The 19,756-nt window shown below is 41.4% G+C and overlaps 1 protein-coding gene across 1 annotated transcript; it reads left to right on the forward strand.

Annotated features, from left to right (window-relative positions):
- The first annotated feature begins 1,902 nt into the window (after positions 1 to 1,902).
- On the forward strand, positions 1,903 to 18,387 carry LOC136990073 (neurogenic locus Notch protein-like). The gene is made up of 30 exons (XM_067288422.1): positions 1,903 to 2,110; positions 3,087 to 3,165; positions 7,138 to 7,412; positions 7,484 to 7,679; positions 7,762 to 8,018; positions 8,093 to 8,326; positions 8,406 to 8,561; positions 8,640 to 8,822; positions 9,467 to 9,694; positions 9,779 to 10,126; positions 10,210 to 10,428; positions 10,513 to 10,869; positions 10,949 to 11,104; positions 11,182 to 11,410; positions 11,496 to 11,697; positions 11,790 to 11,943; positions 12,024 to 12,227; positions 12,307 to 12,541; positions 12,633 to 12,849; positions 12,934 to 13,138; positions 13,217 to 13,456; positions 13,540 to 13,678; positions 13,769 to 14,092; positions 14,179 to 14,257; positions 14,343 to 14,647; positions 14,778 to 15,100; positions 15,192 to 15,338; positions 15,514 to 15,665; positions 15,942 to 16,089; positions 16,172 to 18,387. Exons 1-30 carry the CDS (start codon positions 2,047 to 2,049, stop codon positions 17,632 to 17,634), a joined length of 7,518 nt encoding a protein of 2,505 aa, XP_067144523.1. The 5' UTR covers positions 1,903 to 2,046; the 3' UTR covers positions 17,635 to 18,387.
- Positions 18,388 to 19,756: the final 1,369 nt, after the last annotated feature.

Raw genomic sequence — 19,756 nt, forward strand, 5'->3', positions numbered from 1 at the left:
ATTACGTGGGACATCCCGTATAGTAAAAGGCCCAGTTTAGCCCAGGCGAGAAGTAAAAAAAGGATCAATTTTCGGATATTATAGAGTGGTGAAGATAAAGACGCTCCTCTTTTCTGGTCAGTTAGTCGGGTGGAACCTGTTAGAGAACAGGAAACGGATGACGTATCGTTTACGGGCCGAACTACCGAAAATTTGGTCCCAAATCGGAACGTTTAGGCCAAGTGAAATGCACGCTCGGCGGGAGTTTATTTCGCCAAAGGTTTTTGTTCGACCATTCTAACGGAACTACGGACTCTGTGGCTTCTCTTCGACTCCGATACTCGTGTGACTCGCCTATTTTCCCGGTTCTCCCGCGTGCGGCATTGTTCCGTAAACAGTTAGGACACACCTAAATTCGTCCGCCGCCATTGCAGTGTGGGAAACGCCGTTACCTCCAAACCCAGTCAAATTTTACAAAGAGCGAGCGCCGTTATACCGAATCTCGAGTCGTGTCCACCTCCAAAAATTAAAAAAAAAAAAAAAAAAGCAATTGAAGAGGAGGGAGCGGGTTAAAGTGGTGTAAACATGGCGGAGGGTCATCCCGGCACGCGCCTTGGCTTTTCGTCCATTATTGGTTAATTATCCTCCCGGAAATACACTCTCAAAGTTCCCGGATCCCTTCCGGCAAGGGTTTAAGTCGATAAACGAGATATTAACCCCTCCAACGAGATAATAATGTCGTATTTTGCGTCGTGACGTAACACCGGGGGGCGCAGATCGGACGAAATCGGATTTCTGCGGGGGGAGTTTATTAGCGTGGGAATGGCGCTCGAATGTTTCGAATTCATAAAACTTAAGCCAAAGAGTGAAGATCAACTTCACCACCTGTCAGCTTTTTTTCCCAGAGAGAGTGTCCACTTGGGAAGTCGTCTGTCGATCGGGACACGTGCCATCCACGGGGGGAGTGACGATCGGCGCGTGGGAACTGCCGCCTTAACAATAGTCACGTGCACCCAGGGAGATCGCGTGGCTCGTGGGAAAGCGGCCCTTTACCATCCCGCTACATTAAACTTACTTTATGTAGTAATCTTCGGGTTTCGTAACGAGTTAAGTGCTTTTTTTTTAAAGAACGTTTCCCACGCTCGCGCGCCCGAATTTCCAGGATAAGAACCGCAAAAGACGTTCACATTCTCGTTAATTAGGGGGAAAAAATAATGATAAGCGTAACCCGGGGGTGAGGGAGGTGAGTTCGAGTCGCGTGTCGAAACGGCCAAAAGTCACGCTTACGACAATTACGTATACATGGATTCGTGACGCGACATCCGCGGGAGTAAGTAAAATTCCGTGTTCGTTTGTGTGCACTTCCTAAATAAATAAATAAAATGTCATATTTAACCCGTAAATGGACGGATTACGAAGATTTTTTTCGTATTTTTTTCTGTTCTTCCCCCATTTCGGTGGGAAGAAACCGTTGAAAACAATTGCAGTTTGACGGAAGTTGACCTCGGATATAAAGAATCGTTCGCTCCAATTTCTGCCGACGGAAACAATGACAAACAACAACAATGAATCACAGCTTTCGCTTCTCAAATCATCTTCCTCGTTATCTGTAACTTCTGGTGCACCTGGACCCTCCATTAAGTATCCGGCTCTCTCATTGGTCGAAAAAGTAAACTGTGCGATCTCTAGCAATATACACACAATCGGATAGAACGGAAAGTAGTTCCCGCACTCGCCTCTCGGAAAATTCGAAAAAACACGCCGAATCGTAGCGAGGAGGTGCCTTTATTGTTTCACGCGCGTAATTTTCGTATAAGGGCGATTTTCTTCGGAGTTTATCGGGTTATTGTGGAAGACGAGGGACGTCGGCGCGGAGGGATCGGACCGAATCGCAACCCGGGATAAGTTGTATGTGTCGGAGTGGTCCGGCAGTCATTCGGAGTTGGATAGTCGCCGAGCGAAGACGCGATTTATCGCTTGTGTGATTTGTGTTCTTGTCAAGGATTTAATTCGCCTTGATGTGTCTTTATCGCTATCCTCTGTGTGGGTGAAGTGGATAACACTAGGATGGGCACTCGGAATTATATCGTCTGTTTGGTCGTCGCTTCTTTTCTCGTCGTCAACGTCGAAGGTAAGCCGTCGAAAACCTTTTTTTCTATCTTTAATCCGTGTACAGCGCGCGTTTCGTATGCCGAAACAATGGTAAAATTTGTTAGACCAAAAAAAAAGCCGAGTCGAGCGGCCATTCCAGTTCCAGTTTACAATTAGAAGAAGAAGAAAAAAGAATCCGAATGCTAAGGCAAGCCAGGGAAGACAAGTCGGGGAAGGAAGTGTGCGTGTAGCTTAACACGTGAGGCTAAGACTGTTCCCACGGTCGCGCGAGTCGTTGGCTCTTGCTCGGGCAGTTCCTTTCTCTACCTGTACCCCCGTGACGCCGGTGAGAAGAATGGATGCATACTCCACTCCACAATAGACATTTTTATAACGTTCCCCCCTCCGTAGCTTTTTCGTTCCGACTTTTCCCAGTCGTGGGAGTGTCGCCATGATAATTAACGCGTTCCGCGCGCTGCGGAAGGGGGCGAATTTCGTCCGGGTTTATCCCCGTCTTAATTCCTCCTAATCCACGTTTCCATTAATAAAAGAAAAAAAAATGTCTCCGATTTCGATGGCGGAGTTATCTTCACCCACCGGATGTGTGACGTCACGAAGGATATAGGAATTCGTATTTTCCGCCATATCCTTCCTCCCGCGGGTGTCGCGGAATCGATTTTATTTTTTAGATTAATCGATAGAATTTGGAGAAGTGAACGCGGTTCCTAAGTGTGTCAGAGTACACCCTTTCGGGAAACATTGTGTGTCACTAAACCTAGATGGCCTTTAATAAAGGAAAACCGTTTGAGACCGCGGCCTAGATCCGACTTTACTTGTGAGAGAGAACACCAGTCGATTAAATGTCGTTCGGGGAAACTCGGAGGCATAAAATAAAAAAAATGCGACAGAAATAACTTGGCGGAATAAATTTATGTTTGTATTTATAAATGAATAAATAATACTATTATAAAAAAAAGAAACAAAGGAGGTAAAAATTATCCGCTACTCTTTTACAGGTTTAGTGTCTTGTTCTCCGAACCCGTGCAAAAATGGCGCTTCCTGTGTCTCCAATCCTAGAGGCGAGTCCTATTGCAAGTAAGTAAGCCCCCGGTATTTAAATCTACTTTTCTTTTTTTAAATGTCCGTCCGAATAAGGCCCGGGCACTCTATTGTACCCGGGCCATCTGCCAGGCAGACAATTCCGTTACTGGTCACGTGACGGGCAGGTGTTGCGGACGGGAGGACCGTTGAGGTACCTGGAGGATCGACGCGATACGTTCCTATCTGCGAAATATTTCGATCCCGTATCACGCGTCTAATACACGAATACAGTAAAATCGACAATTGAAATGCGGTGTGACGATAACGTTTTTGTCTTTTCCGGAAAGTGTGGTTCGGGTGTTTCTACGCCCATTGGAGAAGATACCGTACATTATCAGTTTACAGATGCAGCTTATTACAGATTACAGATTACAGATGCGCCATACTCGATTTTAAAAAATTGGGACCGATGGCCAGGCATTCGTGTATAATACGCGTTTCTGTTACCGGGTCCCCTTCGTCCTTTCTCTGCGTAACCGTTCGACGTCGGAATCCTCCCTTTACCAATGGGAAAATGCGCTTTTCGTCGGCCATTCTTAATATTCCACCCGAAAAAGTATTTTAATTAAGTATTGTTCTCCGGTGTAGACGCGCTCTGTTCGTGCAGCGGGAACAGTCGGTCCCAGACGCCCCCTTGGTTTTTTTTAGCCCCGGGAGCAAAGTCCCGGCCAACGTGTTGCCAGACCCCGGACTGTCCGCGCAAACAGTTTTAAAATCTCGGTGTCGTAAGAACAAAGGAACTAGTTTTTGTGGCTTTGGACCAAATTGTGACCGAATGGTCTGGTTCTCCGAACCAACAAACGTTTTAAACGAGAGGATTTCCTGCTCAAACGAATAGAAGCGGCCGTGTCCGCTTTGCCCAATTGCCGAGTGTGTTTTAAGCGCCGCCACATCCGTTTTTTAAAAATTTATTTATTCTTTTTGTCGAATATTTTCGAATGGCGCTACATGCGAAAAAATGGGACATAAAATATAAGTGGCCGGACGAGTCGGAGAGAAAAAACTTCGGTAGCAGGACGGGAGGCCGGGACGGTCCCGGGCGTGGGAACGACGGGAGAGGAACAAAGGCCCGGGGCCGGTTCAGCTACCATCTGGCTTTTTAGCCGGCAAATCCGTCTCCCTCCCCCCTTCCCTGGGGTTTTTGCTGCCACCCAAACGTTGGCTCGGCCACCGGAATCGAGTTTCGGAATTTCGTTTCTCTTCTCCCTCCCTCCGTTAAATAGCGGATGACGTTCTGTACCCTGATCCGTGGTAACGCGAGTGCTCCAATCTTCTATTTCCTAACTTTAACTGCCGATTTTCCTTCGATCGCACGTCGCGTCGCTAAGGCCGGCAGCGCCTCAGCGACGTCTCGAGATTGAAGAGTAGCAGCAGCTGGTCCCGTCTGGGGTAGGTCAGAGGTCGCCCGGTTTCTCCCTCCACTTATCCCATCCAGCAAGTGATAAGAGCAGGTGATGGAAGGTTTCCTGTCCGAAACAAATGCTGCGACTACGCGCTACCGGGGGTAAATTTGTTTGTTTATTTTGTTACTCGGCGATGGGAGATTTTTCCGATTTATATAGGACGGGCGACCAGTTTATCCTTTCTTCCCTCGGAACTTTTGCATCCTCCGTTGGTTATTTAGTTCTTCCGTCTGCCCTACATCCAATCCACTTTTCAACAAGACGCTCGGCGGAGTACTCGCAGCCATTATTTCTCCATTTCCGAACCGGCTGGTCGAGAGAAGCCGGATCGCATTGGCAATCCGCCTGGCCGCGCTCCGTTTTCGGAGGAAGCTTTTCGAAAATTTCCACTCTTTCCGGCCGAATCGTCGGAGGTCGTCCATTCCGTATTTTTACGCCCCTTAAGCCACCGCGCCGTTTTCGTCCGCCATTTTGGAATCCGGGCCTCCGGAAACGGGGAGTTCTTTACGGCCCCTCTTTCCGGGCCTCTCGGGAGAGTCCGGCCGATTGCCGAGGAAAGAGTAAGCCGGATGGCTCTTTAAAAAACGGACGGTGGAAACGGTCACCCAAGCATTGACCTCGGAGGGGGGAGTGGGCGTTAAAACGAGGAAGTAGCTAACGTTCGCTAATGACGATCCCATTAACAGTTCTCTCGCCGTCATTATCGGCGGAGGAGCACGTTTCGTCCTCTGGCCAGTTTCTCAATCACAGTCGCAGATGGTACACCACCGACCTTCCCAATCTTCACCTGCTCCACCTCGATCCACAGCTGCCTGTTTAGGTATGCCGTCCCGTCTTGTACCGCCTTCCACCTTTGCCGGGACGTTTTACAAAAAGCCGGATCGTTCCAGGTGCATTCTGTTCTCAACAGCTGAATTATGTCACCGCAGATGGCCCTTTTCCCTTCGTTTGTTTATTTATTTCTTTCCCTATCGTCGTGGGTTGGAACTTGTCGTCCAATAATCACTTGTCCGAATTCCTTCCTTCCCAACTACGTTCCGACGGGCGGTTGCATTTTTTTGTTTGTTTTTTAACCCTTGTAACAGTTAACTCGGTTGGGCCATTGTAATTCCTCGGACGATGCCGGCGATTAGAAACAAAGAGAAAAAAATAATGGAGGACGAGATAATGCGGGCTAATACGAGCTGGAAACATGGGACGTAATTGCTCTTCGTAACGTCCATTAAAGATTAATTTATGGTCCGAGATGAAAATGAACAAAAACTCGTTCCGTGTATTCTTTTCGGAATGACAACTGCCGGGCCTGCAAACCGGTCGTCGACGTCACGGCCACGTGGGCCAAACGGACCAACGGCCGGCCGTGGACGGATGCGAAAGGACCAATCGATAAGCCGGTTGCTGGCTAGAAGCGGTTCAAGGCGAGGCAGGTGTAGCGAGCATTGCGTTCCCAGGAGAACTACCACGACAGGAAGGCCGATGTGCAGCGGTATGTGACCTCTCATTACGACCATCATCAGTGAAGCAAGACCAGATCTCTCTCTGTTGGTGGGAAGTCGCCGGCCAGGTGTAGCACCACCAATTACACCGACCGAAGTCACCGTGTCGACGGAGAATGTCGCCCCGACCCTACCTCGGCCTTTATCCCTTTCGTTGGTTCGTTTTAGTCCCCCGGAACGACCGACGACACGAAAAGATCGGCCTCCCCCCGTGGCCCATTATGCAAAACTGGCAGCCAATGTTTACCGCAATCGACGTCTGTGTCCAAACAATTGAACGTAATGTTACACAATAAAATACGAAATGGCGTGGGAAGCGTAATTAACCTTGACTCGGATAAAGTCCTGGAATACGGTTTCCTCGTAAAAAATTCCGTGTTTTGTGTCGGTGAATGGAGGAGAATCTTGGTCCCGAGCCACAAGAAACTCGCGCGTAATTAAGTCACTCGTTGCCGAGAACGTCTCGACCTTTCCCAATTATCTCCGTCTTAATTACTCGTACGGCGTTATTACGCGAGTGGCCGAGCGACGGCGGCCCACTTTTTGTCATTAAGTCGGCCGCCCAGCCAAGATGGCGGCCGTCTCCGAATGGGAAAAAGTCGGGACAGAGCCACCTAACGTCGTAAATAGAAACTCGGACAATCTGGTGTAGACATATGTTGCAGAATCGGGTAACTCCGTTTAGGGGTTCCTCGTCTCCCCGGGGAACTTAACACATTGAACGCGTTCCACTCGCCTAAGCCCGGCAGATTGCTTTTTATAGAGTGGGTCCCCCTTTCGTAGCCGGTAACGAAAATTCAATTAAGAGTGAATAGATACCGTTTCGTCTCTATACGTTGTTAATGGAGAGTGTGTCGGGTCGGTGTTACATCAATAGACTTTCGTGGACCTGATCTGTTCGTGGCTTTTTTTTGCCACCAGAATGGACTCGAGTTAAGTGGGCTTAAGAGGTTTGGGAATTGGGTAGACAGATGTCGCTTCTATATTTATAATCCGCCGTCTGGTGGTTTTGTTAATTGAAACTTTTGGCTAAAATTCGATTTTTCTGCCTTTTTCTTCCCCTTTAGCTGCCCTCCTATGTACGTAGGAGAATATTGTCAACATTTGAATCCTTGCCATACGGGACCCGGTCCGAGATGTCAAAACGGAGGTACCTGCAACGTAGAAATGAGTGTCACCAGCGGACCCACCTTTTCTTGTTCGTGTCCTGTCGGGTATTCGGCTTCCTTGTGCGAAATTACCGTTCCGAATAGTTGCGACAGCGACCCCTGTCAAAATGGAGGAACCTGCACCCTCATCACTCTGGACAATTACACTTGCGCCTGTGCTGCCGGTTACAGAGGTGAGCGCGGGTTTATTTTCTTTTTCGCCAACTTGGCGACCATCGGTTACTGACCGATACTACTTTTACAGGTCGACACTGCGAATTAGTAGATCACTGCGCCTCGCAGCCGTGTAGAAACGGTGCCAGTTGTCAGTCGCTGGGTGATAAATACAAATGCACTTGTGCCAAAGGATACACGGGCCTCAAATGCACCAACGACATAGACGAATGCCTGAAAGATCCTTGTGTCCACGGCAGATGCGTCAATGCCGTCGGATCTTACAGGTAAACACCGATTCACCCTTTATTAAATATCCTAACTCTCATCAAAATTACGAGATTATAATGCATTTTGTGTCTTTGATAGATGCGTGTGTGAAGCCGGTTACACGGGACTGAATTGCGAATCTCAGTACATCCCTTGCGATCCCAGCCCCTGTCAAAACGGTGGATCGTGTCAAGTTATAGATTCGCTCAGTTATCGTTGTTCCTGTCCCGTAGGATTTACGGGAACAAATTGTGAAGTCAACATAGACGATTGCCCCGGTAATTTGTGTCAGAACGGCGCTACTTGTATCGATGGTGTCAACAGTTACACTTGTAGATGTCCTCCCACTTACACAGGTGAAAATCACTATATTTGTCTCACCAGTTCTCTTCTTTACAACCGTTTTAAAACCTTACGTCGTTTTTTATAGGTCCCTATTGTAGTAAGGACGTGGACGAATGCTCCCTCAGACCTAGTGTGTGTAAAAATGGTGCAACTTGTACTAACACAGTCGGGGGATACTCTTGTATCTGTGTTAATGGTTGGACCGGGGCCGATTGTAGCGAAAACATCGACGATTGTGCGGTAGCGGCGTGTTTCAATGGTGCCACTTGTCACGATCGGGTGGGATCTTTCTACTGCCAGTGTGCCACTGGGAAAACCGGTAAGTATAGAAACATTTACGTTTCCGAACTATAAATAGTCGCGCGGATTTAATAATCCCAAGTCGGCTTATTTTTTAGGATTGCTGTGCCACTTGGACGATGCCTGCACCAGTAATCCGTGTCATACGGGCGCTATCTGCGACACCAGCCCTATAGATGGCACTTACATTTGCTCTTGCCCCAACGGATTCAAAGGAGTAGATTGCACGGAAGATCTTAACGAATGCGAAGAAGGTAAGGATTCATTCGTAGTAGGCTATGGATGGAATTTTATTAAAGTAGAAAAGAGGTTTAATGGAGTTTTATCGTTAGGTTCTCCTTGCGAACACGGCGGAACTTGCGTTAACACCCCGGGTTCGTTTCATTGTAACTGTACCAAAGGATTCACTGGTCCTAGATGCGAAATCAACATAAACGAGTGCGATTCTAATCCTTGTCAGAACGATGGGACTTGCTTAGACGAAAGAGGAGGATTTCGTTGCGTCTGTATGCCCGGTAAGTGTATAAATAAACAGGAATAATTGGAATATAAATACATTTTGACGAGAGATAAGAACGGATTGAAATTATTTGGTTCATTGCCATTTGTGTATACAAAAAACTGTTTATTCATTTATAAAAGTAGAGATTTGGCGTGCTGGGACGATATACTTACCGCCCATAGCGATTGGACAAGGTTAAGGTATAGAAATCTGGAACCAGTCACTCAGAAGTAGTAGCCGAGTTCAGGTTGGAGGTCATTTTTCAGACCGGATGTTGTGACGTCAGCGATCCCCCATTCTTTCCTCTTCTCTTCGAAGGCCTCTCGTCTGGTTGCTAGACGAGTTTGTCTCCGTTTAGACATTGCGCTTCCAGGCAACTTCTCCCTGCCCCGTTCACACGAAAAAAGAGCGAAATCCGGAGGAAGGAGTTCCCTGAGAATCATTAATGATACTTTGATCCCTTTCGGATTATATATGCTTACTTGCCGGGTGGAAAAAATTGATTTTGGACGTCATTATCACTTTCATCTGCAGAAAAACTTGTCTCGCAATTAAAAAAATAATAATTTCATTTAAATTCAAACGAGAATCTTATCTCTCATCTCTCGATTTACATTACTGTTATTAGTAATTTTTAATTTGCTAAATAATTTTTAGGTTACAGCGGAAGCCATTGTCAGAACGACATAGACGAATGTTCTCCCAACCCCTGTCTTAATGGAGGTATATGTAGTGATAGAATCAATGGATTTAAGTGCCTCTGCCCGATTGGTTTCTCTGGAAAGAAGTGCGAAGTAAATGACGACGATTGTCTCAGTCAACCCTGCCAGAATGGTGGAACATGCACTGACGGAATTGCCAGCGTAACCTGCGAATGTCCTCCCGGTATGTGTTCGCTAACCGGTAAATTATGGCTTCCTTTTCGTTCTCCGCGTGTAATTTTAATAAACGTATCCGTTTTATTTTTAGGGTTTACGGGTACAAATTGCGAAACTAACATTAACGATTGCTTATCTTCTCCCTGTCATCACGGGGAATGTATTGACGGCACCAATTCGTTTACTTGTTACTGTCATCCCGGTTACACCGGACTTCTTTGTCAGACTCAAATCAACGAGTGTCTGAGCAATCCGTGTCAACACGGAGGAAGATGCGAAGATCTCATTAATGGTTATCAATGCCGGTGTCGTCCGGGCACTTCCGGACCCAACTGCGAATATAACGTCAATGAATGTTTTAGTAATCCGTGCAGAAATGGCGCCACCTGTGTGGACGGAATCAATTCCTACACCTGTCAATGTCTACCGGGTTTCACAGGTAGGATGGCATCCTTTTTACCTATCTCTTAAGAGCCAATTAGCTCTAGTTTGTGATTATTAATGGAATTAAAATCGTTGTAGGAACCCATTGCGAGACAAATATTGACGAATGCGCTAGTAGCCCTTGTGCCAACGGAGGGGTTTGCACGGATTTAGTCAATGGCTTCAAATGCGATTGTCCTAGAGGATATTACGATGCTCGGTGTTTATCCGATGTCAACGAATGTGCCAGTAATCCGTGTATCAATGGTGGAACGTGTGAAGACGAAGTTAATAAATTTATTTGCCATTGCCCCCGAGGTACGTTGTAGCCCGAAAGTCGTATTTTTCTCGTGTTTTTAGTGAAAAACACCCTAAAATGACTATTTTTTCTCCATATTTTAGGTTATGGTGGATACAGATGCGAGCAGGATATCGACGAGTGTCAGTCTAACCCTTGCCAACACGGAGGAAGCTGTCACGACGGTCTGGATAGTTATAGTTGTACCTGTCTTGCCGGATACACCGGAAGAAATTGTGAAAGCAATATCGACGACTGCGCCAATAATCCGTGTTTGAATGGTGGATCCTGTATAGATTCCATTAATGCCTATCAGTGTGTATGCGAAGTGCCGTTTACGGGCAAGAACTGCGAACTAGAATTGGATCCGTGTAGCCCGAATAAATGCAAAAACGGAGCAAAGTGTACAGCCTCGTCTAATTATTTGGATTTTGCTTGCACTTGTGAATTAGGTTACACCGGTAATTATCATTATTATGCACGTAATTCTACATAAACTTTACACACGTATAAAGTATATAACATATGCAATTTTTTCAGGACGTCTCTGTGACGAGGATATTGACGAATGCGCCATATCTTCCCCTTGTCGTAATGGTGCGACGTGCAGTAACAACGATGGCTCCTACACTTGTATATGCGCCAAAGGTTACGAAGGAAGAGATTGCTTAATAAATACAGACGACTGCGCTTCTTGTAAGTAGTATTATTTAAAATACTTGTTTGCCAAATCTAAAAAGCAAATCTATATAAAATAATTATATATTTTACAGTTCCTTGTCAAAATGGAGGCACCTGTTTAGATGGGGTTGGTGAATATAACTGTTTATGCGTTGATGGATTTGGAGGAAAGCACTGCGAAAGAGACATCAATGAGTGTGCAAGTAATCCCTGTCAGAATGGTGCAACTTGCAATGATTACGTCAACAGTTACACTTGTACTTGTCCTTTGGGTTTCAGTGGAACAAATTGTCAAACCAATGACGAAGACTGTACACCAAGGTATGTTTATGAAACTTATTTATTTTTCTGTTCGTAATACATGGTTGTTTGATATTACTTCTCACGTACAAATTTTCTGTTACAGTTCCTGCATGAATGAAGGATCCTGCATTGATGGAATAAACAATTATAGTTGTCAGTGCACTCCCGGATATACAGGATCTAATTGTCAATATCATATTAATGAATGTGACTCTCAGCCTTGTCAAAATGCTGCAACTTGCATCGATCACATTGGCTTTTACACTTGTCACTGTCCTTTTGGATATACTGGACCTAGATGCGAGGTAAATATTTTTTTTGATTTTTAATAAATGTCTTAAAGAGAATTTACTTTGTTATAATTAATACATTATTTTATATGTCTTATGTTCTGCAGACATTTGTAGATTGGTGTAGTACTAATCCTTGCATGAATGGAGCCACTTGCAAACAACAGAACAACACTTACAGATGCACTTGTCAACCTGGCTGGACGGGAATGCTCTGTGACGTTTCGATGGTTTCGTGTTCCGACGCAGCTTTGCAGAAAGGTAAATTAGAAAGAATTATTTAACTAATTTTAATTATCAAAAGTATTCTTAAATATTTACTTGTTCGTTTTTATTAACAGGTATTGAATTAGGAGATCTTTGTAAAAATGGAGGTACCTGCGAAAATATCGGAAACAGCCATCATTGTTTGTGTCCGAATGGATACGACGGTAGTTACTGTCAACACGAAATCAACGAATGTGCTTCTCAACCCTGTCAGAACGGTGCAACTTGTAATGACTTAATAGGTCAATACACTTGTGACTGTCCCCCTGGTTTCCAAGGTAGTTATTAAAACACTTAGAAATTTCTTTATTTATAATCTGTTTATATTCAATAACTTAATTGGACATTAATTTCTAGGATTAAACTGCGAGTTTAATATCAACGATTGTGATCCCAATCCGTGTCGAAACGGCGGAACGTGTCACGATCTCGTCAATAAATTTGTTTGCTCTTGTCCTCACGGAACACTTGGAATTTTGTGTGAAATTAATGTAAATGAATGCTTTGAAGGAGCTTGTCATCACGGTGGAACCTGTCTGGACAAAGTTGGGGGTTACGAATGTCAATGTCAGCCAGGCTATGTGGGACCAAGGTATATATATTTATGAAAAAATAGAAGCAAATTTTTTGTGCTTTTATTTTATTTCATTGTATATTAACATAAATCATTTGTTCAATTATAGATGTGAGGGTGACGTCAACGAATGTCTTTCGAATCCTTGTAGTAACGTGGGAACACAAGATTGTGTTCAGCTAGTGAACGATTATCGCTGCGACTGTAAACTCGGATACATGGGAAAACATTGCGAAACAAAGGTCAATTTTTGTTCGTCTAACCCGTGTTTAAATGGAGGTGTATGTAATGGAAATGCTTTGGGTCATACGTGTATTTGTGCCGAGGTAAGAGCAATTCCGATTTTTTTAAATTCCCAACTTAATATGTAAATTTAAAATATTAATTGATATATCAAAATAAAATTTTAGGGCTTCTGGAGTGAAGATTGCAGTAGAACTAACACAACATGTGCAAGTAATCCTTGTAAAAATGGAGGCCAGTGTCATCCACATCAACATAGTTATGCTTGTACTTGTCCCAAAGGTATTGCAGGAAAACATTGTGATGTAGATATATTTGATGAGTGTTCATCATCTCCTTGTCTGAATGGTGGAGTCTGTGTCGACGAAATGGGTAAGTTATTGTTTTCAATAAATTGAAAAATTTAATTAATTATATGAAAAATTAATTATTCTTATTTTTCATTTATAGGGAAATTTATTTGCAAATGCCCAGCAAACTGGAATGGATACCATTGTGAAACTTTTGATCCCTTTTTTAAAGGAGGTGAGGGATCTGTAGTCACACCAAATACAATTCCTCAAAAATCGTTGGACGAAGAAAAGAAATTATGTCAGAGTAACGACTGTGAACTGAAATCGGGAAATAGAATATGTAACGAGGAATGCAATAGCTACGCGTGTAATTTTGATGGTGGAGATTGTTCCTTAGGTAAATATCCGACCATTAGTTATATTATAATGCAAAGTAATAAATGAAGGTTTATATTCAAAAAATGTTACTGTGAATTTCAGGAATAAATCCTTGGGCAAACTGTACTGCAGCCATTAAATGTTGGGACGTTTTTCGTAACGGAAAATGTAATTTTGAATGTAACACCATGGACTGCCTATTTGACGGATTTGATTGTGCACAAACACTTCCTCCTTGCAAGTAAGTTACTAATTAAACAGAATTTTCCAATTTATAAAATTTTAAAATGACAAGATTTTCAAATTAATTTAACCAATTTTTGAATTACAGTGAACAATACGACACGTATTGTCTGAAAAACTACGCTAACGGATATTGCGATAACGGTTGCAATAACGAAGAATGTAACTGGGACGGTTTAGATTGCGAACCGGATCCGCCGAAATTAGCGGAAGGCAGTCTTGTTATTGTTGTTATGATGGATCCAAATATATTTAGGAATAATAGTGTATCTTTCTTGAGAGAAATTGGCCATGCTCTTCGCACAAATGTCAGAATAAAATCTAGTGACGACGGAAATCCTATGATTTACCAGTGGCAAAAACCGGATCCTTCGGGAACTCCCAGCCGACACGGACCGGTTAATCAGTTTGGGTAAGTGGAGTTAAAAACATATTTAAATTTATAATGCGTAAATCTTTTGTTTTCTGTTGGGACTAAAAACCTTTTATTATTTATAGAACTGAAGTATATTTAGAAATTGATAATAGAAAATGTTCCATGTCCATTGTCAACGATTGTTTCCATTCGGCATCAAAAGTAAGTAATCGTGAAAGACGAAATTAATACTTTATAATTTTAATTGGATTAAAATCTTAATTCTTATAAAAATTTTATTTTGTAGGCTGCACAATTTTTAGCTGCTGCACATGCACGACATGCATTAGATACTGCTTTCAATATACATGGAATAAGTGGTTCGGAAGAACATATAGAGCTACCGTCATCAGATTCTGGCTATCCTAACATGGTTTATGTGGTTATTGGAGGAATTGTTATTGTTCTTCTTGGTTTGTTGGTTGGAGTTTTAATAACAACTCAAAGAAAGAAGGCACATGGAATTACTTGGTTTCCGGAGGGCTTTTTACGAACGACCGGTAGTCAGAGAAGACAATCTAGGCGTCGTGGACCCGACGGCCAAGAAATGAGGTAAGAAGAAATATACGAAGTATTTTTCTTTAGTTTATTTTTAAACGTCTACCAATTATTAAAAATAAATTGATAATAAAGCAATTATTAGGCAATTATAAATACATAGTATTTATTTATTTTGCGATAGAAATTTCCATAAACAAGGACACCGAATTGACGAAATGGGCGACGGACATTCTGCTCCGACAGACAGCGGACAGTGGAGCGACGACGATTTAGAACATCCTCCGATGAAAAGATCTAAATGCGATCGTTCTCCGGATCCGAGTTTCGGAGATACGCACACCGTAATTACTACTACGGATTACGACGAAAACGATCCACGTCCGTGGACGCAACAACATTTAGATGCAGCCGACATTCGGAATCCGGACATTTTAGCATTAACTCCTCCACAACGAGATGGCGATTTAGAAACTGGAACCGTGGATGTTGATGTCAGAGGACCCGGTGAGTCAATTTATATTGCTTAAATAATTTGAGAAAATTTATTTTTATAATTTTTGAAGAATATCTTTACAAATTTATTGTTTCTTTTTAGGTGGCTTAACACCCCTTATGCTAGCATCTTTCCGGGGTGGAGGCTTAGACACAGGTGATGACGGAGAGGAAGAGGATGGCTCGGTAAACATGATACAAGATCTTTTAATGCAAGGGGCTAAAATTAATATGACCACAGAACGTACAGGTAATTCATCATACAATATTTCTGGAAATTTTGAATATAAGTTAATAAAACTAAACTGAAATTTTTCTATGTAGTTTCAGTCAAGTTATTTTATATTATCTAAAATAATTTATCTAATCATTTTCTTATGTAATCTTACTTTCAAATAATAAATAAGAAAAAAAATTTTTTTCAGGAGAAACTTCTTTGCATCTTGCTGCAAGATATGCACGTGCCGACGCAGCAAAAAGATTATTGGATGCTGGTGCAGATGCAAATTCTCAAGACAATACTGGCCGTACTCCTCTACATACTGCAATTGCTGCTGATGCTCAAGGAGTTTTCCAGGTAATTATTCAAAACTTTCAACAACAACAAAAAAGTATTACTATAAAATGTTTTCATTTCAATTAGATAATGCTACAAATTTTTGAAGACAGTGGATAATTTTAATTAAGAAATGTACATTTATTAATTTTTAATAGAAATGGTCTACAACTGTCTTAAATTGATAACATAATAAACAATGAAATAACTTCTGGATCGACGTATTTTAATTACAATTCATACAAATATTCCATAGTGCGTGTCAATATAAAACACCTAACTTTTATTTTTCTATAGATTCTTCTTCGAAATCGGGCTACAAACCTAAATGCACAGATGCACGATGGCACGACTCCATTGATTCTTGCTGCACGTCTTGCTATTGAAGGAATGGTTGAAGATTTAATCAATGCTGAAGCTGATGTAAATGCTTGTGACGATCAAGGTACATATTATTTTAAATTTTAGTAGAAAATATAATAATTAATTTTGAATTTGATTTTAAACTAAATTTTTCCCAATTGCAGATAGAACAGCTTTACATTGGGCTTCATCAGTTAATAATGTAGATGCTGTCAGAGTGTTGCTTGCTCATGGAGCCAACAGAGATGCTCAAGATAAGAAGGATGAAACACCATTGTTTTTAGCTGCAAGAGAAGGAAGTTATCAAGCTGCTAGAGTCCTTTTAGAACATTTTGCTAATAGGGATATCACAGATCACATGGATAGATTACCGCGTGACGTGGCATTGGAAAGAATGCATCACGACATTGTCCGTCTTTTGGACGAATATATCCCGCCGAGTCCGCAAATGAGTAGTCTATCTGGTGCACCTCTAGGATGTTCTCCGTCGATGATTCCTCCGCCAACAGTAATTGGATCTACAAAATCTGTAAAACCCAAAAAGAGGCCAAAGATGAACACAATAGCAGGTCTTCCCTCTGCAAAAGATGTAACTGATGCAGCATTATTAATTGCTGGTGATGCAGCCATCAGAAGAAAAGCATCTGTAAAGAAACGAAAAGAACCATCACCTTTGATGACAATGGATTGTTCCACAACTCTTTCACCTGTTAATTCCCTTGAATCTCCTTGCACCAATAGTTATCTTGATGGTACACCATCTCCTCTGGATAATAATTTATATAGTGGTCATATGCTAGCAATGTCTCATCCAAATCTTGCTAGTATTGATAATAATTGTAACATGTCTGTAAAGGAGCCACCATCTTATGAGGATTGTGTAAATAACGGTTCACAGTTAGGATACGGAATGAGTGGAAATATGGATCCTGCATCTATGGGGTTTGGTGGACAGATCTATGTTAATAGCTGTGGCATGATTGTACCTATACAGGGAACGCAGACTCTGAAATCTCATCATCCCAGACAAAATTCAATGCCCATTAGTCTTGCAACACAGCATATTCCTACCTCACATCCATATACTGTCACATCTCATAAACAAAGACCTTCCCTTCCTACATCACCTACTCACATGGCTGCTATGAGAGCTGCTCACCATCAAAAAACTGTTCAATTACAATCTCAACAAAGTGCCAATTCAAGTTCGTCGTACGAATATCCATCAAATATGACAAATCTTCAGCATCTTCTCAGTAATACGCTTCCAAAAAGCAGCATGACACAGACGACGACAGCCAACCAACAAGTCATCTATTCTCATCAGTATCATTATCCCACACCACCTTCGCAGCACAGTCACGGTGGTGCAGAGGCAACACCTCAGCATTATTTCCATGCACCCGAACCATATCTAACACCTTCTCCCGAATCGCCAGGTCAGTGGTCTAGTAGTTCTCCTCATTCTGCACAATCGGACTGGTCTGAAGGTATCTCTAGTCCTTTGGGGCCCACAAATTTACATCCCATTGTTGTGGATCCTAGCCAACAACAACAATCTCAACAGTCTTCTCAAGCTCAAGGATTATCTTCACAACACCCACCTCCAGAGGCTGTCTTTATCTGAACAGTGCCTTTTTAAAAATTATATAGACAATACAAAGCTTCGTTTATTGTGAAAAGACAGTACAATACAATTGTTTCGCATCAATGTGATTAAAAGTGTCTTTTACCACGACACTTACTTTCGCACAATCATTTTTAGAAAACGGGCGCATTCCGCCAAATTAAGTACGGCATATTTATTAAGCGATACACGGTTTATCATAACTTATGAACTTTTAAAGTATAGTTTTACGTCGTATCGACAAGGGTACTATCAATCCGAAATTATTTTTTATTTCATTATACGAAAGAAGAGTAGAAAAAATAATTGGTACCAAAAATACCATTGAAATAAGTACTATTTTTATGTCATAAAACTTAGAAGTAAATATATATTTATATTTTTGTACATAATCAAAAATTAATGAATACTTGGTTTTGGGACCATTTATGCAATGAATACTTTAATAAAATGAAGTATAATTGATTGTATAAAAGCATTATTAATGAATACCGACAGATCGAATGGTATTTGATCTTGTAAAATTTTGTATATACAATTAAGATTGAATGTAAGAAGTTATACTTAAGTAATTCATGTAAATATACATTTTTTTAAATTATATTAATTTGTATGAATGAATGTGTGCATCAGATATGATAAATGTTACATAAAGGGAGTTTAGAAAGTTCTGTTCATTTTTCATGTCTACTAAACAACCATAAATCTGGTTGAAAATTTTGTATAATTTTTTTTATACATAATAAAAAAATACTTTATTAATTGTGTGTTGGTTATAAATTTAATTTTAGAATTGCTTTTGATCAATATTTTTCCTTTTGTCAAAAACTACTTTGAGAAAGTCTTATCATAAATATAAAGTTTAATAAAGTAAATTTCAGTCTAATCTGTAGTAAGGGTGGTCAGTACAGTTTCAAAATAGCCTAAGAGGACAAATCTATTTAGGGCCAGAACAAATGGATATTTTTCATAAAAAATTATTTTGGCACGGAACGTGACGATACGCGGGTCGACAGACGGATGGCCTCCGCGCAGAAATTTCGGTGCCGAATCCATCTCGGAAGGAAATACGTGAACCGGGCCAGTCTTCAAAAATATTTGTGCCGGTGCAGAATTCCGTGCCTAATTTTACGTGCAATAACATCCGGCCTTTACACCGACCAACTCCATCATTATTAATTTCGGAATCAAATTCAAATCAGAATTCTTTAAATGCAAAAGGCATCCACTTTATACTTATTTAGAAATTCATTAAATTGAAGAATAAATACTCAAGCTCCATAAACAATTTTTGAATAATAGATTTTACAATAAAGCCTTTTGCTAGTGAAGTTTTGTAAAAAATTATATATTTAGTTAACATTCAGAGCATATGATACACTAGAGCATAATTTTATCATAAAGTTATCTGATATAATTTGAGAATAAATTCATTATTTGTTATAATTACTTTACAAACATCAGGATCGAGTTTTACGTCCCTAATTTTTCTAAATTAGGGAAACAAATCCCGATCTTGATGTTCATAAATATAACTGCCAAATTATACAAAATTACAGAATTTAGAAATTCTGTTATTCTAGGAAATTGTTACTAGTTATATGTTCTAATAACTTATTAAATTTTAGTAAATATACAGACCATCCGAGGGGCTCGTTCCAAACTGCACCTTATCCATTTTTAAAAATTTTTCCTTTCCTGGCTGTTATATAACATATAACAGGGCAAATTGGTTATATAATTGGTCAAAAAATGACCCCTAGAGATTTTTACATTTTTGGATTCAGAACCTTGAAATGTCAAGAAATGCAAAAAACTTTGGGGTTTTTTTCATATGTATGGATGTTACTTTGCAATGTGGGAGGCACAATTTTGTTCACCTGCTTTAAAGCTGGTTTGTCAAAAAACTGCTGTGCCTTTGTCAAAAATTTCTGGAAATTTGCAGGGAAGTTAGTGTATTAGGGGATTGATGCTATTAAATTTTGGTAGTTAAAGGTTGAGGGGGTACGTTTGATAGGAGGAAAGGTTGGGGAAAGATTGATAGGAGTCACGTGTCATATCTCAAGTAGGGTTGGCCTTAATGAAGATTTTATTCATTATTAGCATATAAATTTTTTTTTTA

Source organism: Centruroides vittatus, unplaced genomic scaffold (genome assembly GCF_030686945.1).
Source record: "Centruroides vittatus isolate TY-2023 unplaced genomic scaffold, ASM3068694v2 scaffold_861, whole genome shotgun sequence".
In the NCBI taxonomy this organism is placed as follows: domain Eukaryota; kingdom Metazoa; phylum Arthropoda; class Arachnida; order Scorpiones; family Buthidae; genus Centruroides; species Centruroides vittatus.